Source organism: Euleptes europaea, chromosome 2, assembly GCF_029931775.1.
Source record: "Euleptes europaea isolate rEulEur1 chromosome 2, rEulEur1.hap1, whole genome shotgun sequence".
Taxonomy (NCBI): Eukaryota; Metazoa; Chordata; class Lepidosauria; order Squamata; family Sphaerodactylidae; genus Euleptes; species Euleptes europaea.
The window spans coordinates 2,798,039-2,816,906 of record NC_079313.1 but is presented as its reverse complement, the minus strand read 5'-3'; the positions used below and the strand labels follow the sequence as shown (position 1 = coordinate 2,816,906).

Sequence of the window (18,868 nt, the reverse complement as noted above, 5' to 3'; positions counted from 1 at the left end):
CAACTTGGAAGGCTTTAAGAGGGGAGTGGACATGTTCATGGAGGAGAGGGGTATTCATGGCTACTAGTCAAAATGGGTGCTGGTCGTAAGGCATCCCTATTCTCTCCAGGATCAGAGGAGCAGGCCTATTATCTTACATGCTTTGGAACACAGGCAGGATGCCGCTGCTGCAGTTGTCTTTTTTGTGGGCTTCTTAGAGGCACCTGGTTGGCCACTGTGTGAACAGACTGCTGGACTTAATGGGCTTGGGTCTGATCCTACAGGGCCTTTCTTATGTTCTTTTTTTTTTTTTAATTTAAATTTTTTATTGCTTTTTATAATAACACACACAATGTTCTTATGACTCTTCCAGCTTCTCATTCTGGTCAGGGGGAGTCTTCTGCTGTTCCCCATGTACTGGGCATTTTTAGCCTGGGCAGCTGGCAGGAATTTGCTGAGGCTACGCTCTGAAACTGCAGTTCGTTCCGTGTCCCACCTCTGGCCAAGTTTCAGCAGGCATCGCTGGTTGTGTGCTAGGCACAGGAGCCACAGCACAATTTCCAATGTCAGAAGGATACTCCAGCATGTTTCCAGTATTGTTCACGCTTCCAAGAAGGACTGAAGTGGAGAGCGACTGAGGAATCTGACACCCAGAGGAAGAACTTCCAGGGTTTTTTTATCTGGAAAAAAGGGCAAAGGCATGTCATTGAAGAGGCTTCACGGGATCTGAACTAACTAAAGTGTACTTTTGCACATCCCAGCTCTGTTGGTCTCTGAGGCTCATGTGTGTCAGAAGAGGAGGAGGAAGAGTTGGTTTTTATATCCTGCTTTTTTCTACCTTTAAGGAATCTCAAAGCGGCTTACAGTCACCTTCCCCTCCCCACAACAGACACCTTGTAAGGCAGGTGGGGCTGAGAGAGTTTGGAGAGAGCTGTGGCTTGCCCAAGGTCACCCAGCAGGCTTCATGTGCAGGAGTGGGGAATCAAACCGGGTCCACCAGATTAGAGTCCACCGCTCATGTGAGGAGCAGGGAATCGAACCCAGCTCTCCGGGTTAGAATCCACCACTCTTAACCACTACACCATGCTGGTTCTCAAGATGGTGCCTGCACAAGGCTCTCCCATTCCGCCTCCCTTCTGCTCTCAGGGTCTGCAGCAATGAGGGTAGGCTCTCATGGTGCATTTCAGGCCACAGACTGCACAGTTACCAATGCCTAGACAAACCCGCTGATCTGATTATGCTTGCAGGCCTGAAGTACCAGGGATTCAACATTTTACTTTCCTGTGTTGGAGCATCATGGGTTTGTGGTTAGTAGAAAGTCAAAAACCTGGTACTGAAGCCTGCTAAAATGTGGAGAAGTGGGGAAACAAAGCCGGTTCACCAGCTTAGAGTCCACCACTCATGTGGAAGAGTGGGGAATCAAACCTGGTTCTTCAGATTAGAGTCTGCTGCCCTTAACTGCTACACCACACGATTCAAGAAAAGGAGGGAGGTTTTTCAGAACCTGTTCTAGTGCAAGGGGATCTCCCCCACGTCAGCTTCTGGACCAGATACTTTGGATTTTCTCCAGTGGAGCCTGGATTAGGCTTTTGGACTGGTCACCCAGAAAAGGCAAATCTCACCCCTAGGATGTCCTGAGGTGGCGTCGGAAGGTGTTCCCTATCTTTCCACTCATGCATTAGACTGCTTCTCATGGGAGCCTGCCTTATTAACCCGTCCTCTGGTTGTCTGTTCCCAAGCTGGGACGTATCCTTAGTGTCAAGGACGTTTTCAGCACTCCCCTTCAAGCCTCTGAGAACCCATCCTGATTAGAGAGCTTACCTAGGATGTGGTGGTTTTGGTTGACTCCAGCTTGGCAGGTAGGTGAGGAGTGGGCTTTCCGTTAAGAAAGAGGAGTACACGTGAACACATGAAGATGACTTATACTGAATCAGACCCTTGGTCCATCAAAATCAGTATTGTCTACTCTGACTGGCAGCGGCTCTCCAGGGTCTCAGGTAGAGGTCTTTCACATCACCTACTTGCCTAGTCCCTTTTTTACTGGGGATGCTTGGGATTGAACCTGGGACCTTCTGCATTCCAAGCAGATGCTCTACCACTGAGCCACAGCCCCACCCCTCACATTTCATCTCACATTTCATGGTGAGATGCTTCTGTGCAGTGGATCCATTATTTGTCCCCGAAGTGAATTTTACCTTCCACCAGAGCCAAGAGATGGTCAGTCCTTCCCATCCTAAGAGGTAACAAAAACTGAGAAATGGGCTGTGCCTTCAGCATGGGACTGAGGAGGTCTGTGCAACTGAGTTGCTTCGATAGCCTTGTGTTTCATGAGCTAGGATGGGACGGCTGACTGTCCAGCAGATAGATAACTGAACAAATTACACTGAAGGGGCGGTCTCTACCAGCAAAGATCGCGGCCCACTTTGTATGAGGTTGCTAGGCCTGAGTTCTTGCTGACTGGCCAAAAAAACCTTTTCCACTTGAGTATCCGTAATCCCAGGTGAGCTTTCTGCCTCCCTGTGCAATGGTGGAGATCTGTAGCCCAAGAAAGCATTATGCTAACATTGCACACGTGGGCTGAGAGCCATGTCTCACCTGCCAGTGGCGATGGTTGGAAGTGCCATCAAGTTATCTGTCTCTCTATCTCTCTATCTGTCTTATATTTCTAGTCCGGCCGAAACCAGGCTCATTTGACGTATGGCGTCCCCCCCTGAGCTTTTCAAGGGGAGAGGTGGTTTGCCATTGCCTGCCTCTGCGCAGTGACCCTGAACTTCCTTGGTAGTCTCCCATCCAAGTACTAACCTGGGCAGACCCTGCTTAGCTTCCAGGATCTGATGAGATCTGGCTAGCCTGGGCTATTGAGATCAAGGCAGCGACAAACAGAGTTGGTTTGCCATTGCCTGCCTCTGTGTAGCAACCATGGACTTCCCTGGTGGTCTCCCATCCAAGTACTAACCTGGGCAGACCCTGCTTAGCTTCCGAGATCCAACAAGATCGGGCTAGCCTGGGCCAGTATCCTGTTTAAATTAAAAACACGCGCACCCCCTCAGCCTTGTTGATTCCTGCTGGGAGATGTGCAGGGGTTGCCGCTTGGCCCATACTTTCCTTTTCACCATCATTTGATTCCCTTGCGTCTGTTCTTCCTTTTTATAGGAGGACCCTACCACAGTGTCTTGTCCCACCTGGGAATCCCTTGGCGGCCTGCTCTCCTGCTAGCTGAACAAGAATAGGAAGTTGGGACTTATGAGGTTCCCTTCTGTTTAGTAGGCAGGAGAGTGGGCAGGTGTCAGGCGCTATGTTGAAACTTTGGGAAATGTTGCATTTGGAAGTATTTCTCTCTCTCTCTCCCCCCCCCCACACTTTTTTTTCAAGGACACTTGAAGACTCCCTTTTGAGTTTGGCTTTTTGTCATCCTGTCGGGGCCCAAGCGTTACTCTTTTTCCCCTCTGTAATCTAGATTTCTTTTTAGATCTAGATTTTTTTGTTAACTTTCTCAGCTTGAATCAACATCCTGAAACTGGGACGTTTAGAGCCTCCAGATGAAGCGCCAAGTTCGTTTGGTGGCCTTCTGTCAGCTGGGGGAGGAATCAACCCTCTGCTCCCTGCTCTCCTAATTGCTGCATGGAAGGGAGCTTTATGGTAAGTTCTGTTTTCTGCAACCTGAAAGCCATGTCTAGACTAGTTAAAGCCATGCCTATGTATGCTTGGCCTGTAATTATTTCTGTGACAAAAACAAAACAAAACTGAGGGATAAAATGAGGAAGGGTAGAGCTGTATACACTTCTCTGGGCTCCTTGGAGGAAGGGAGCGATAGAAATGAATTCTGCGATCCAATGACGTCGTGGTTTTCTTTTGCATAACCTGGTTTCTGCTTTCACCTGGAATCACTGGTGTGGCATCTCTTCTGGAATGTTTTTCAAACAATCCGGGACAAGACATGAATATTTAAGGTAAAGCCGCTGTGGTCAGGGGGACAGGCAAGGGTATAACTACCATCTTTCACCGCATAATTGTTGCATATTTTATGTCAAAAAAAATTTGCAACAAAGTGGAGTGCGACCATTATGTGAAGCTTTTAAGAAATCATTTATTCCTAAACTGTCTTTTGTGCAAGAATATACAATAAAATAGAATCGCCCTTGTGCTGGGTGACGAAGGTACGGTAAGTCCTCGTGCTGCCTCTCCTTCCTTCCGGCATCTGGCCTGCCACGTGGGAAAAGTGGCTGCAATGCCCAGGCGCCGGGCTGCAGCAGCCAGCTTTTCCCCCTGCACCTCCCAGCTCGCATCGCTCTCCTCCCACCCCCCAGAGCACACCTCTTGCGAGCCCCAACGAGCCACATCCTCCTCCAGCACTCCGCTGCCCTGCGCCGGGCAAGGAAGGCACAGTAAGTCCTCGTGCTTCGGCATTTGCAGCATGGGCAGGGCTGGAGCAGTGAGTTTACGGTAATTTAATAAACAAATGAAGGTTTTGTGCCTAGCAAGTTTTTTTTTAACTAGGCGGTTTTGCGTTTTGGAAGTGGAATAATGGCAGTAGCAAAAAAAAAAAAGCTGTCCCTCTCCTGCGTGGGAAGGCTGACGCATTCCGCCCGCATTCTTTCTGCCTCCTTAAGCAGCTCCCGGGATCGTCGAGACCGGCAGCGCCTGCAAGCCATCTGGGAGCAAGAGGAGCGGGAGCGGCTCGAGATTGCCCGCGAGAGGCTGGAGATCGAAAGGACCCGCCTGGAACGGGAGCGGATGGAGCGGGAGCGCCTGGAGAGGGAGCGCATGCACATCGAGCACGAGCGGCGGCGGGAGCAGGAGCGCATCCAGCGCGAGAGGGAGGAGCTGCGGCGGCAGCACGAGCAGCTGCGCTACGAGCAGGAGAGGCGTGTGGCGCTGAGGCGGCCGTATGACGTGGATGGGAGGTACTCTGAGCTCACATGCATGGCAGTTCCCCAGTTTATAGGACTTGCGTGTGTGTGTGTGTACGCACACCTTCTGTACTGTTCACATGTCCTTAGTGCACAGGAGTTTATTCCGAAGGTGGAAGGCGTTAAGAGGAGAAGGCTTTAAGAGGGGAGAGGGCATGTTCATGGAGGAGAGGGGTATTCATGTCTTCTAGTCCAAATGGATACTAGTCATGATGCATCCCTGTTCTCTCCAGGATCAGAGGAGCATGCCTGTTATCTTACATGCTTTGGAACACAGGCAGGAGAATGCTGCTGCAGTCATCTTGTTTGTGGGCGTCCTAGAGGCACCTGGTTGGCCGCTGTGTGAACAGACTGCTGGACTTGATTGACCTTGGTCTGATCCAGCAGGGCCTTTCTTATGTTCTTATGTCTTGCTTGTGGCCTTCCCAGAGGCATCTGGTTGGCCACTGTGTGAACAGACTGCTGGACTTGATGGGCCTTGGTCTGATCCAACAGGGCCTTTCTTGTGTTCTTTGGTATCTTACCACTTTGCTCAGCTAACTGGAACTTTCTGCCAATGGAAAGGAGCTCTTCTGCTGGGGGCCACTGTGTGCTGAGCAGGATGGGAAAGTGGGGCGTAGAGGAACTAACAGCAAGGCGGTGGGTTCAAGCCTTATGCTGGCCATTCCATGCGGAACAAAAATCTTGTAGTATTCCGTAATCAAACATAGCACCTCTTAAGTGTCAGGGGCCAGGTGTTAAGTGAGGACACCACCGTCGCCATGCTCGGGTGGTAAGCCCAGGCCACTGTTGGAAAATGATAAACTTTGATTTCAACCAGCCGGAGCCCTCGTGTCCTAGGTTCTCTTTTGTTCTGTTTCAAGGAAGGGAAGCATTATGTGGGGTGGCTGAGGGCACCTGGGTGGGGGGGAAATGGAGTGCACCACTGTCTGATAATACTCATGTGAACATATAGTTCAGAGAATTGGTGTGTGTACCTCTCGTAATGCCTGTCTCAGGGAAACATGTAGCACACCTAGCCGTAACTTGAACACACATGAACACATGAAGCTGCCTTATACTGAATCAGTCCCTTGGTCCATCAGAGTCAGCATTGTCTACTCAGACCGACAGGGTCGCAGGCAGTGGTCTTTCCCATCACCTACTTGCCTGGTCCCTTTAACTGGAGATATTGGGGATTGAACCTGGGGCCTTCAGCAGGCCAAGCAGATGCTCTACCGCTGAGCCGCAGCCCCTCCCCATCTGTGCGCATGTTTACTGCTTGGCAAACTGGGCAGCTCTGTTGCAATGTGCAGCAAGGCTGACCAGTCCTCCAGTTTTCACAGTGAGCAAGACTAGATGCGCCCTGTATTGGCGTTGTTAAGAAGCGCTATACAGCTCGGTAGACGAGTAATCACAGCAGACTCAGCACTAATAAATAAGTGCTCTTTATTTCACAGTGACAGAGTGCTCTGCTTGGCCATCAATAATCCACACACCACACCTATACAAGTTCTGTACAACATATATACATTTCTGGCCCTGTCCAGCAGCCAATCAACAGTTAGCCACCCAGTGGTCAGATCTCATCCTGCTTAATCCAGTTCAGTCCAGCTTTACTGCTAAGTCATGAGCAGTCATGTGACACCAGCTGTCATCTGGCTGTCACTCAGATTACAGCAATCTACATGCTTGCTATGACCAGTCTTAAATTCCAACACTCCTCCTAGACTGCCATAGCAAGCCCCAATTTACTTCTGAACTGTTCAAACTTTTTAGTAGGCAAACACTTGGTGAAGATGTCAGCAATATTTACACTTGAAGCACAATGTTTTAGAACCATTAAACCATTGTTGACCGCTTCCCTGACATTCTGGTACCTTATTGTGATGTGCTTACTTCTGGTTTTTATTCCTTGATACCCAGCCAACTGCTGTGCTGCAGTATTGTCACAGTAAACACATACAGGCATTTCCCAACCAAGATTTAGATCTTTAGCCAGTTGACTCAGCCACTCCAGCTGAATCTCACTGTCGCTTAACGCAGAATACTCTGCCTCACATGTGCTGGTAGCTACATGAGTCTGTTTTAAAGACTTCCATATAACCAGTGCTCCATGTAGATACAGCACATACCCAGTGGTAGACTTTCCATCTTCTCTGTCTCCCCAACTGGAGTCACTATACACCGTGACTGTCTCCTCTGCATCAGCCTTTAAACACAACCTGGCTGAAGCTGAGCCTTTTAAGTAACGCAGCACTCTTTTTGCTGCAGTCCAGTCCTTCATGTATGGGCATGCACATTTCTGACAAAGCAAATGCACTGCCATACAAATGTCTGGTCTTGTCCAGCAGGACAGATATAACAATGAACCCACCAACGATTGGTATTGACCTTTATCATGGAATATTTTATCATCCACCTCTTTCATATACCCTGTTGTCATGGGAGTCTCAGTGCTTTTGGCTTCTGACATTCTAAATTTTACTAGGAGCTGCTCAATCTTTTTCTCCTGGCACAACTCAAAATACCCTTCTGGGTTCCTGGTAATCTCTACCCCCAGATAATTTTGGATGTCACCAAGGTGCTTTATTTTAAACAGTTTTTCAGTAGCCTCCTTAAACCATGTAAGTTGTTCATTTGTGTGACACAACAAGCACAAATCATCGACATACACAAATAACGCACAGTCAGAGCCCTTAACACATTTGGTAAACATGCAAGGATCAGCAACACCTTGCTTAAACCCAAGATTAGCCAATGCCTGGCTGAGGCATTGGGACCTCTGCTTCAACCCATACAGTGCCTTGTGCAATTTTAGTACTCCCTGTTGATCTCTACATTCAAAACCAGGGATCTGCTCCATATATATCTCTTCACTTATTTTTGCATTTAAATATGCAGTGGTGAAGTCAAAATGGTGCACCAACGTTTTATCTTTCACAGCTTTACACAGTGCAGCCCTTATAGTTTCAGCTTTCACAGTAGGAGCAAACAGTTCGTCAAAATCCTGTCCTTCAACTTACCCTTAGCCACGAGCCTGGCCTTTCGGAGTACCTTCCCTTCTGGACACTGTTTGACCTTGTAAAGCCATCTGCACCCTATGGCCTTTCTCTGTTCTGGCAGTTTTGCTATAGAGAATACCTTATTCTCTTTCAGGGAATCAAACTCTGTTTGCATGGCTTCGAACCAGGCCTCTTTCCCTGCATTCCAAAGCCATCACCTCCTGAAAACTTTTTGGTTCTTTGATCTGCACATGATTGACATCAGTAGTCTCAAAACCATACCTCACCGGGGGGATTCCTTTAGTGCTTCTACTGGACACCCTAGGAATCTGCCTCCGCTCCTCAGCCCTTGGTGATGAAGCCCTCTGAGGAGATCCCTCCTGCTTCACCCCACCTGCATCTTGTGAGAGATCTGTAATGGAAGCCCAATTTCCTTAGGCTCCTCCTGTCCATGTATCCTGGCCCAGTTACTTCCCTCACAAAAATTCGCAGCCCTGCTGTAGCTGGGAGAATTATGTTCATCAGCAAACCTGTATGCCTTCATGCCAGACTGATACCCAAGGAAAGTTAGTTTCTTAGCTTTTGCTCCTCCTTTCCTTCTCTTGGATACTGGCACATCAACCCAGGCTTTTGTACCAAACACTCTGAGGTAACCTAAACTAGGGTCCCTCTGGTACAAAACCCTGTAAGGAATGTCATTTATGGACCTGGTCCAGATCCTGTTGGAAACATAGCTCGCTGCTTTGATCGCTTCTGCCCAGTATGTCATTGGCAACCCTCCATCCTGCAACATGGAATACATTTTTGTCTGTAGCATTCCCCCATGTCGCTCAGCAATGCCATTTTCCGCTGGCACCGCCACTTTGGCAACCCTGTGCCGCACACTTTGCACCTGCAACCATTTCTTAAATTCATTTGACATGAACTCGCCCCCAAAATCTGTTTGAAGAGAATCCAAGTCACATTTAAGCTTTTTTTGCACTCTTTTGGCCCAATACTTGAATGTTTCAAACACCTCTGATTTCCTTTTCAAAGGATACACCCATGAGAACCTGGTGTAATCATCAATCAGAATCAATGCATATCGGTTACCTGAGTGACTCTCCCTGTAGGGGCCTACGACATCAGCGTGCACCACCTGTAGTGCAGTATCTGAGAGTCTCTCACTATGCTTAGCCACTGGGTAAGCCTTTGATTTGGAGCTTTTGCAAACTTCACAATCCAGGTAATTCCCACACTCTTTAACTTTTTCCTTTCCCAGCGTTTTCTTTATGGTCTCAAAGTTTGCATGGGCCAACCTTCTATGTAAAAGATGTATGCAATTATCATGGGGGCTCTTATTAGTTATCATTTTAGCCTCCACATGCCTATTTTCCACCACATACACATTATTACACATTTTCCCTGTAAGAAGCACTTTCCCATCTTTGGATATCTTACAAGCCTTGCCAGCAAATGTTACAGTAAACCCAGCCCTATCTAGGGCATATACACTTAATAAATTGTTCTCAGTCTCAGGGACACATAGCACCTGTTTAAATGCATAGTTCAATGCTGGAAACCACACACTCCCCTCACATGTCACCTCTGAGTTTCACCCATCTGCTAGGCTGACATGCGACAAGCTGGAGTCCTGTGTGTCTTTTAAAAGTTCCTCATTCCGGCAAATGTTTTGTGAAGCACCAGAGTCTAAAATCCAGACACCGGCTGTGTCATTGTGCCCAGTCAGCACTAGTGACGCCTTCTGACCGCTCACAAATCCATGTGAAGACTGTTCCCTTCGGCTTTTCTTTCTTGCCTCTGGGCAGTCGTGCTTCAGATGATTTGCCGCTCCACAGACGTAGCAACGCCTGACTCTCAATGCGACATGTTGCTGTAAATCACTCCATTCCACATTTCTCTCTCCGCCGGCAAAGCTCTGCTTCTTCTGGCTTGGCAGACTTCCCTCTGGCTTGGCAGGCTTCCCAGGCTCCGACGCAATCACTCTTTTTTCATGCTCCAGAAGTCTCCCAATTACATATTGCAATGTTAGTTTATCTACGTCTACAGACTCCAATACAGTGACAAGCATATTATACTGCTCAGACAGAGAGCTCAGAATTATAAACACCTTGTCATCTTCCTGCAAAGTCTTTCCTCTCTGCTCCAGCATTTGGAAACATTCAGTTAGTTCATTAATATGTTTCCTAACAGAAACCCCCAGCAGAAGAACAGTTCTATACAAACGTCTTGTTATGGCTATTAAAGAGCCAGCTGTTTTCTGCACGTAGACTTGAGATAAGGAGTCCCAGGCTGCTTTCGCTTTCAGAGCTCCCGAGACATGGACAAGCTGGTCGTCAGCTACGCTTAGCACTATTGTAGCCAGTGCCTTTTCGTCTTTCACCACGTCTTGAGGTGTCTCAGGGTCCGGGGGGTTGGAGGCATAAATCCACAGTGCCTTTCTTTTAAGGTAGTGTTCCATACGTAACGCCCACACAGCATAGTTGGTAGAAGTGAGCTTCTCCACAAGCAAGGACGTTGCAGCTTGAGCCATAATTTCCTCCGCTCCCTGCTGCTCCTGCTCTGTGTTGCTCTCCTCCTCCGCCTCGGACGCACTGCTGCTGGCAGACCTGCTGGGCACCTCCTCTGCACCGTCTGACTCAACCTCAGACATTCACTCGCCTTCTGCTCACCACAGCCCTTGTTCCATAGATAGTACCTCTGCTCAGAACCTCCAGGACGTAGCGCAGTTGAGCTGAATTGGGCCCATAACCCTATTGGCGTTGTTAAGAAGTGCTATACAGCTCGGTGGACGAGTAATCACAGCAGACTCAGCACTAATAAATAAGTGCTCTTTATTTCACAGTGACAGAGTGCTCTGCTTGGCCATCAATAATCCACACACCACACCTATACAAGTTCTGTACAACATATATACATTTCTGGCCCTGTCCAGCAGCCAATCAACAGTTAGCCACCCAGTGGTCAGATCTCATCCTGCTTAATCCAGTTCAGTCCAGCTTTACTGCTAAGTCATGAGCAGTCATGTGACACCAGCTGTCATCTGGCTGTCACTCAGATTACAGCAATCTACATGCATGCTATGACCAGTTTTAAATTCCAACACCCTGAAACTTTGTGACAGATGGAGAGGGACGTATCTACAGAGCGAGAAACTAGAGTGTAGGAAAGGAATGGTGCCCACCAAATTAAATGCATGGCATGTTGCGAGTTGAGAAGTTGTTTTGCCTCCCTCCCCCAAAAAAGTGATTTGAATGATCAAATTGTAGCTTCCATTGTGAACCTCGATCACATCATGGAGCTAAGGGATTACGAGCAGGTGGTCACTTGGTGCTCAGATTCAGAACATTCAACACACTGCAATAGACTAATGGGGTAGAGGCAGTTGTATACGTTGCTGTGCCGTCTTTCCTTTGTTTTGTCAATCTGCTCTGTGTTTGTTTTTGGTTTTGTTGCCAGTAGCATCCCTTTCACTTGTCGATTCTACTCTTTTGTTATGTGGCGAGACCAAAGGAAAGGAGAAGATTTCTGTCCGTTTTCTTAAAGTCAATTTTCTTACAGGCGAGATGACTCTTACTGGCCAGAGTCAAAGAGGATGGCAATGGATGACCGCCATCGCTCGGACTTCAGCCGCCAGGACCGGTTCCATGATTTTGACCATAGGGATCGTGGACGGTACCAAGACCATTCCCTAGACAGGTTAGCCAGCGAGCGAATGGTGGTTACTCCTGTGAAGGGAAGGGGCCCCTTTTCAGCCTTGTCGCTTGCAGAAGAAACTGGGGTGGGGGATAGGGTTGCCAGGTCTCCCCTGGCGACCAGCAGGAGCTTTCTGGTGCTGGGCCGATGTGACCCGGAAGTGACACAGACACTCCAGCAGTTGCCTCTGAAAATTACGGTTTCCATGGAGTTTTTTGGGGGTGCTACAGCATCTACATCACTTCTGAGTAAACCCGCAAGTAATGGGGACACTCTAGCAATCTCCTCTGAAAACTCAATGGAAACCATAGAGTTTTTGGAGGTGGTTGCTAGACAGTCCGTGACCCTTCCCCCCTTCAACTGGCCCTCTTCCATCCACTGACCAGCGGAAGGTTGGCGGGTGTCCCGGTCAATTGGCGGGCATCCGCCAATACCAGGCAGTTGGCAAGCCTAGTATCCATTCTGTTTGGGAGCATTCTAATTGAAAAGGTGTAGATTTTATTCTGAAGCCTCCATAGTAAAATATCTTGTTAACCAGCAAAATATCTTTTGTTATGATTTTGGGGATGTGGCAGGGATGGATCTACAAATAAATACATTTGCTAGCAGGGTGGACTGCACATGAAAGCATATCTAGTTGCATGCACTGATGGATGCATCGGGGAAAGAACAAATCTGCCTCTGTTTGCTAGTGGCTACCTTTGGGCGCTGGATTGATAGACATGGAGCAGCTTGTGGCAGTGAGTTCCATAGACTATGCAGGGGACAGAGATAGGGTAGGGCTCTGCATTCTGTTCCCCAATTAAGGCTGCAGTAGCAAACATGCGTGTAGTCTGAATCTTTTTCTGTCCCAAATACCATAGAAACAAAAACAGTGTTGTAAATTCAAATTTGTGTTGGTTTGAACTGACACCACATTTTTTACCTTCCAGAAGAGAAGGGTCACGAGGAATGATGGGAGACCGAGACGGACAGGTAAGCGGTGTTTGTTGTAGACTTTAACGGTGAAAACACCTGAAAAGCTCATTCTAATTTTCCTGTAGAGTATTGTGTAAGATAGCATCCTTAAAGAAGGGACCATAACTTTTTAAATAATTTTATTGAAAATTTCTCATTAAAAAAACATACACAGACATGCAGTCTAATAATTTTTCAGGGAAATCAGTAAATAATTGCCTTTACAGAAACACTCTTTTAGTCCATACAATAGATTTAACTTGTTGACGAACTACTCTGAAACCAACACAGGTGATTCCATTTAAATTGTACATATATTATGTAAAAATCTTACTATTTAGCAATTCCAATCTTCTGATTAGCCAAATCTCTAATCTATACGACTATAGACATTATACGTTATAAGTACACTTGATTATGCTTATCATCCCTGCTTTAGCTTTGCTATTGTTAATTTCTCCACTTTCTGCCACCTACTTCCCCATAACGTCGTAAAATCAACTCTTGTTTCAATGTAAGAACCCTTCAAGAAAAGGCTTGAATTGTTCTTTGGGTGTCAGTGGTGCTCAGAACTGGGTGTATTTTTTCCCTTAAGGAAACGTGTGTTCTGTTCTCAGAATCCATGTATTCAGTTGAACGGATTTCCATGCACTTTGTATCGTTTAGCAACTGCGACATAGACTACTGAGAGAATTTTGGGGTTCCGAGATTCAGGCTGATAAGAAAGGGAGTGGAAACTGGGCTTCAAGGATAGGCCAACGACAGCAGAGAGGAAGAGCTGGCTTCTGATCCTCTGTCCTATTCACTCTTCCAGCACTACACAGACGAGCGCCCAGATCGACACTCGCGGGACAGCTGGGGCAGCTATGGCTCTGACCGGCGTCTGAGCGAGGGGCGGGGCATACCCCCACAGTCTCGGTGAGTGGTGGCACGCAGCCTGAATGCTTAATTTCGGTTAATGTTTACTTGCACGATCTATAGAGCTAGCTTCACTCCGAAAGATCAGAGCGCGCAATAAGATTTTACAAGCACAAGTCTTGCCCAGTATGAAAAGCTGGTCTTCTCACTACAGTGTTGTGGACCAGCATGGTGTAGTGGCTAAGAGCGGTGGTTTGGAGCGGCGGACTCTGATCTGGAGAACCGGGTTTGATTTCCCACTCCCTCCACGTGAGTGGCGGAGGCTAATCTGGTGAACTGGATTTGTTTCCCTGCTCCTACACATGAAGCCAGCTGGGTGACCTTGGGCTAGACACAGCTCTCTCAGGGTGTCTGTTGTGGGGAGGGGAGGGTGATTATAAGCCGGTTTGATTCTTCCTTAAATGGTAGAGAAAGTCGACATATAAAACCAACTCTTCTTCTTCCTCCTCTTCTTCCTCTTGGTCCTCTTCCTCCTTCTCCTCTTCTTCCTCTTCCTCCTCTTCTTCCTCCTCCTCCCCCCCAAAAAAAATGTTTTTACGCCATTTCAGGAAGGTTCTCACTATTGGCCCTCAGCAGCTGTCCCTCATTTGGCTTTAGACAGGATCTTCCAACCCTCCTCTGTCATGGTCTGAGGGTCCCAGGATGTTTATACCATTGGGAGTTAGCAGCACCCTCAGCAGAGCACTGAAGGCTAAAGGGAGCCAGTGCAGATGCTGGAACGTAGCTGGTCTCTTTTTCCTTCCAGCGACACTCCCTCTCCAGAGAGTGGCTGCGCCAGCTAAAACTGCTGATCTTGCATAAAGATGTGAAAAATTGTCCTTTTGGGATCAGACCAGGCATCTGTTTTAGTTCTTCTGAGCCTCTGAAATTCCTAAGGAATGTGGAGTTCATTCCCAGGATCAGACTCATCTGTTGAGGAGTTCTTTTAAGACACACTGGTCCGAGTAACCTTTAAAAATAAAAATATAAAGCAGCTATAGAGGCAAGTGACCATTTTCCTGTGGCACTTTGTAACAAATTCTCATACATAACTCACTCCCTCTGGTTATAATCAGTGGATTGCAGAATGTTTGGGAACATAGGGAACTTAACCCCACACCACTTTTGACCCATGTGGCCAGTAAACTAATGCTGCTTTAGCCTGGTGAAGTTTACATACATCACAATGTGATCTTAGAGAGCCCCCGTGGCGCAGAATGGTAAGCTGCAGTCAAAAGCTTCTCATGACATGAGTTCGATCCCTACGGAAGTCGGATTCAGGTAGGCGGCTCAAGGTCGACTCAGCCTTCCATCCTTTCGGGGTTGGTAAAATGAGTACCCAGCTTGCTGGGGGTAAAGTGTAGATGACTGGGGAAGGCAATGGCAAACCACCCCATAAACACAGTCGGCTTAGTAAACGTCGGATTTGTTACATCACCTCATGGGTCAGTAATGACCCGATGCTTGCTCCTTTACCTTTTTAAATTTGATCTTGTGTATAAAATCATGGAATCCTTGAGTTGGAAGGGACCACCAGGGTCATCTTGTCCAACCCCCTGCACAGTGCAGGAAATTCACAACTACCTCCCCCCCCCCCCCAGCCCTTTTAGGTAGGTTCTGCAGAGAGACAGCAACTAGCCCAAGGTCTCCCATTGAGTTTCGTGGCAGAAGTGGGGATTGGAGCTCCGATCTCCCAAGTCCTCATCCAAAACGCTAGCCACTCTACCATGCTGGTTGTCTCCACTTGCATCATTAGGTAGCTGCCTGAAGAGACACGGCGAGAAAGCCACGGTGCATTTGTTGAACTTCCGAAAGATAGAATAGGGTGAGGGCATGTAACGAGAACTTCACATCGACCAAAGCAGAGTTCCTCTGAGTGTCCCGGGGGGTGGGGTGGGAGGAGCTAGGTTTTCTCTCTGCAGGTAGATCAAGGATATGCCTTTACCTACAGATTTAATTATGTTTTTTCCCAGTTTTATCCCTCCTAATCTTCTGATATTATCAAGCATTGTAATTTTTACTCATATTTAGTATTTGTTTTACTTGATATTAAATAGCTTTGCATCTTGGCCATTTTTGCCATTTTTAACCATTTTAATATCAAATCCATTTTGTATTTGTTTTACCCTATATTATTTAACTATGTTAAATTCTCTTTATTTGATGGTCTACGGCTGCAAATAAATTACTGATGAATTATTGATTGATGTGCCTATAAAACTTGCCCTTCTTTCCAGAGATAGCCGCAACTGGGGAAATCACAGCAGGAAATTTGATGGCCACCAGAATCGCTCCTGGCAGAGCAACACGGTGGGGCGTGATCACGAGCGATGGCGAGGTAACCTTTTCCCCTCTCAGCACTCAGAGCGTCCCTGACGTTTGTGAGCCCGCAGGCACATTTGGAATTCTGACACGGCGCAGTGGGTGAAGCAACAAGACGGCTGCCACAAAATGGTTGCTGCAGGAGGCGGAGACTGCAGCAAAACAATTGCCACAACTTAACTTCAGTCACACCATGCAGATCCTTATGCTGCAACTGCTGCCAGAGCAGCATTTTAAAAAATGTGCGCAGCCAGTCAGAAGCCTTGCTGTGCAAGAGCCCTACCTGGCCCTGCCCACTTCCTTAAAAACACTGGGCGGGTGCTAGAAAAGCTGTCAGCAGGCGCCATGGTGGACTGGGGACTCCTGGCCTAAGAAAGCTTGAACAACCTTGATTAGCTTTTTATCCTGCTTTTCAGACAAAAGGTCTCTCCCAAAGCCGCTCACATCAATAAATTCGCCCACCATACTGAGGGCAGGAATTGTACCGGGGAGGGGTGTCAATTCAACAAGTTGTGAGTTGAGGATTTTGTTTAATCGCAATGCGCTTATGATAGTGGAAGTTCTGGCGATGACTTGCTAAGCTGATTACAGTGACAAAGAATGTTCACAAGCATTCCAGCCTAGTCTATCCACTATGAGGGAAGGGAAAGCTGTCAGTCTGGCAGGGAGAAGACCTTCCCATAGGGCCTAGGGAAAGGAGCAAGCTAAGAACATAAGGAAGGCCATGCTGGATCAGCTCAAGGTCCACCAGCCTGTTCACACAGTGGCCAACCAGGTGCCTCTAGGAAGCCCACAAGCAAGATGGCTGCAGCAGCATTATCCTGCCTGTGTTCCACAGCACCCAATATAATAGGCATGCTCCTCTGATCCAGGAGAGAATATGTATGCATCATGACTGGTATCCATTTTAACTAGTAGCCATGGATAGCCCTATCCTCCATGAACACGTCCACTCCCCTCTTGAAGCCTTCCAACTTGGCAGTCATCATAAGAACATAAGAAAAGCCCTGCTGGATCAGACCCACGCCCATTAAGTCCAGCAGTCTGTTCACACAGCAGCCAACCAGGTGCCTCGAGGAAGCCCACAAACAAGATGACTGTAGCAGCATTATCCTGCCTGTGTTCCACAGCACCTAAGATAATAGGCATGCTCCTCTGATACTGGAGAGAATAGGTATTCATCATGACTAGTATCCATTTTGATTAGTAGCCGTGAATAGCCCTCTCCTCCATGTGAGTATTCCAAGATGTCCCACCTAAAGCCCCACATCTTCCAATATTGTCCAGCCTGCTGGCTAGGATCTTCTTTTTAGCTGCCAGCCCAAAACATTTCTCTTTATCCCAGCTTTTAACCAAGGGGGCTGATCTTGTAACATGATTCCATAGCCTGTTTTTAGCCCAAGAAATGTTTAAAGACCCATTTCAAGAAGCTTTGTGTTGTTTTGTGCTCTGCTGGGTTTGATTGGTGGGGTTTTAATCCCTTTTATGACGTTTAATGTGGTAAGCTGCTTTGGGTCGGCTCACCGGAGAGGCAGCATAGAATTTTTCCAAATAAATAATAATAAGTAGAAGAAGCTAAGGGGCAGGCAGGCCACCAGCACAAAAAAGGGGTGCTCAGTGGCTGTGAGAACAGTTGAATGTCACACTTTTTTATTTTTGTATAATGGGGTACAAAAAGAAGGAACAGGGAAGTCAAAAAAGTTATATCCATATCTGTATCCTTCAAAATAATACGTACATATTTCTTCAACAATTGAGCTAAAACTACAAGGTTCTGATACTAATTACTGATTTAACAATCTTCATATTAACACACTAAAAAACAGAAGTTTGAAGCACTTGATTAATGATCATATAGTGGCTGCCATTTTATCTTGAAGTCGTCTATTTAATTCATTTTCATCAAATTTGTTAATTTGGACATCAAAGCAAAGTCATATAATTTATTAATCCGCTCGGCAGAGTCTGGGGTCATACTGAATTTCCAGTAAGTTGCATATAAAATTCCTGCGGCGGTTGTCGCACATTGAAAAAGTTCTGTATGAGTTGAGATCGCTTGTGGGAGCATTAAACGCTTTTGATTGAGCTCGGCAGTTTATTTGACTGCAGGTGCGTCCAGTCACTCCCAGGACCTGTAGATCTTTAACAAGAAAGTAGTTGCAGGTGCAACGACCGTGGGAGAGGGGAAATTCGGCAATTAAGTGAGTTGCAAATCAGTTGACGTTTGGAGTGTGGATGTCCCCTTAGCATGCTTGTGTTCCTTCCAGGTAGGGGAAGAGGGAGACGCGGCCAATCGATGCACCGAGGGGGAATGTCTGGGTAAGGAGCTGCGTGCTTGCCACTGGATTTCGGAACTCTGTTGGCCTTTCCCTTTCTTTCCCCGGATAGATTCGGACCCTGGGTCCATCAAAGTCAGTATTGTCTACTCAGACTGGCAGCGGCTCTCCAGGGTCTCAGGCGGATGTCTTTCCCATCACCTACTTGCCTAGTCCCTTTAACTGGAGATGCTGGGGACTGAACCTGGAACCTTCTGCATGCCAAGCAGAGGCTCAACCATTGAGCCACGGCCCCTCTCCAGGGTCTCAGGCAGGGGTCTTTCACATCACCTACTTGCTTAGTCCCTTTAACTGGAAATGCCGGGAATTGAGCCTGGGACCTTCTGCATGCCAAGCAGATGCTCTACCACTGAGCCACGGCCTTTCCCCAGAACACATGAAGCTGCCTTATACTGAATCAGACCCTCGGTCCATCAAGGTCAGTATTGTGTACTCTTACCGGCAGTGGCTCTCCAGGGTCTCAGGCTGAGGTCTTTCACATCATCTACCTGCCTGGTCCCTTTAACTGGAGATGCTGGGGACTGAGCCTGGGACCTTCTGCATGTCAAGCAGATCCTCTACCACTGAGCCACAGCCCCTCCCTAACCCGCCACAAGTTTACGTCATCGCAAGCCAAGACGTTGGTCACGAGGCCTTAACTTTGTCACCTTTTCTCAGGCGGGGAGGCTTTGTGCCAAGTGGCACGCAGAGCCAGGCGTCGCATGACGGAGAGGCGGAAGATGAAGGTTTCTCGGGGCAGGACAGAGGGAGCCGGCCCAGCGACCCCCGATTCAGCCGCCGCTACTGA

At 47.6% G+C, this 18,868-nt stretch overlaps 1 protein-coding gene across 1 annotated transcript in view; it reads left to right on the top strand.

Annotated features, from left to right (window-relative positions):
* The window catches only part of SAFB (scaffold attachment factor B), a 45,890-nt gene extending 27,022 nt beyond the window's left edge, over positions 1–18,868 (top strand). The window contains exons 16-22 of the mRNA XM_056845595.1: positions 4,590–4,883; positions 11,435–11,572; positions 12,502–12,544; positions 13,341–13,444; positions 15,661–15,761; positions 18,013–18,064; positions 18,739–18,868. Of these exons, the coding sequence (XP_056701573.1) occupies positions 4,590–4,883; positions 11,435–11,572; positions 12,502–12,544; positions 13,341–13,444; positions 15,661–15,761; positions 18,013–18,064; positions 18,739–18,868 (862 nt within the window). The remainder of the gene's footprint in view (positions 1–4,589; positions 4,884–11,434; positions 11,573–12,501; positions 12,545–13,340; positions 13,445–15,660; positions 15,762–18,012; positions 18,065–18,738) is intronic.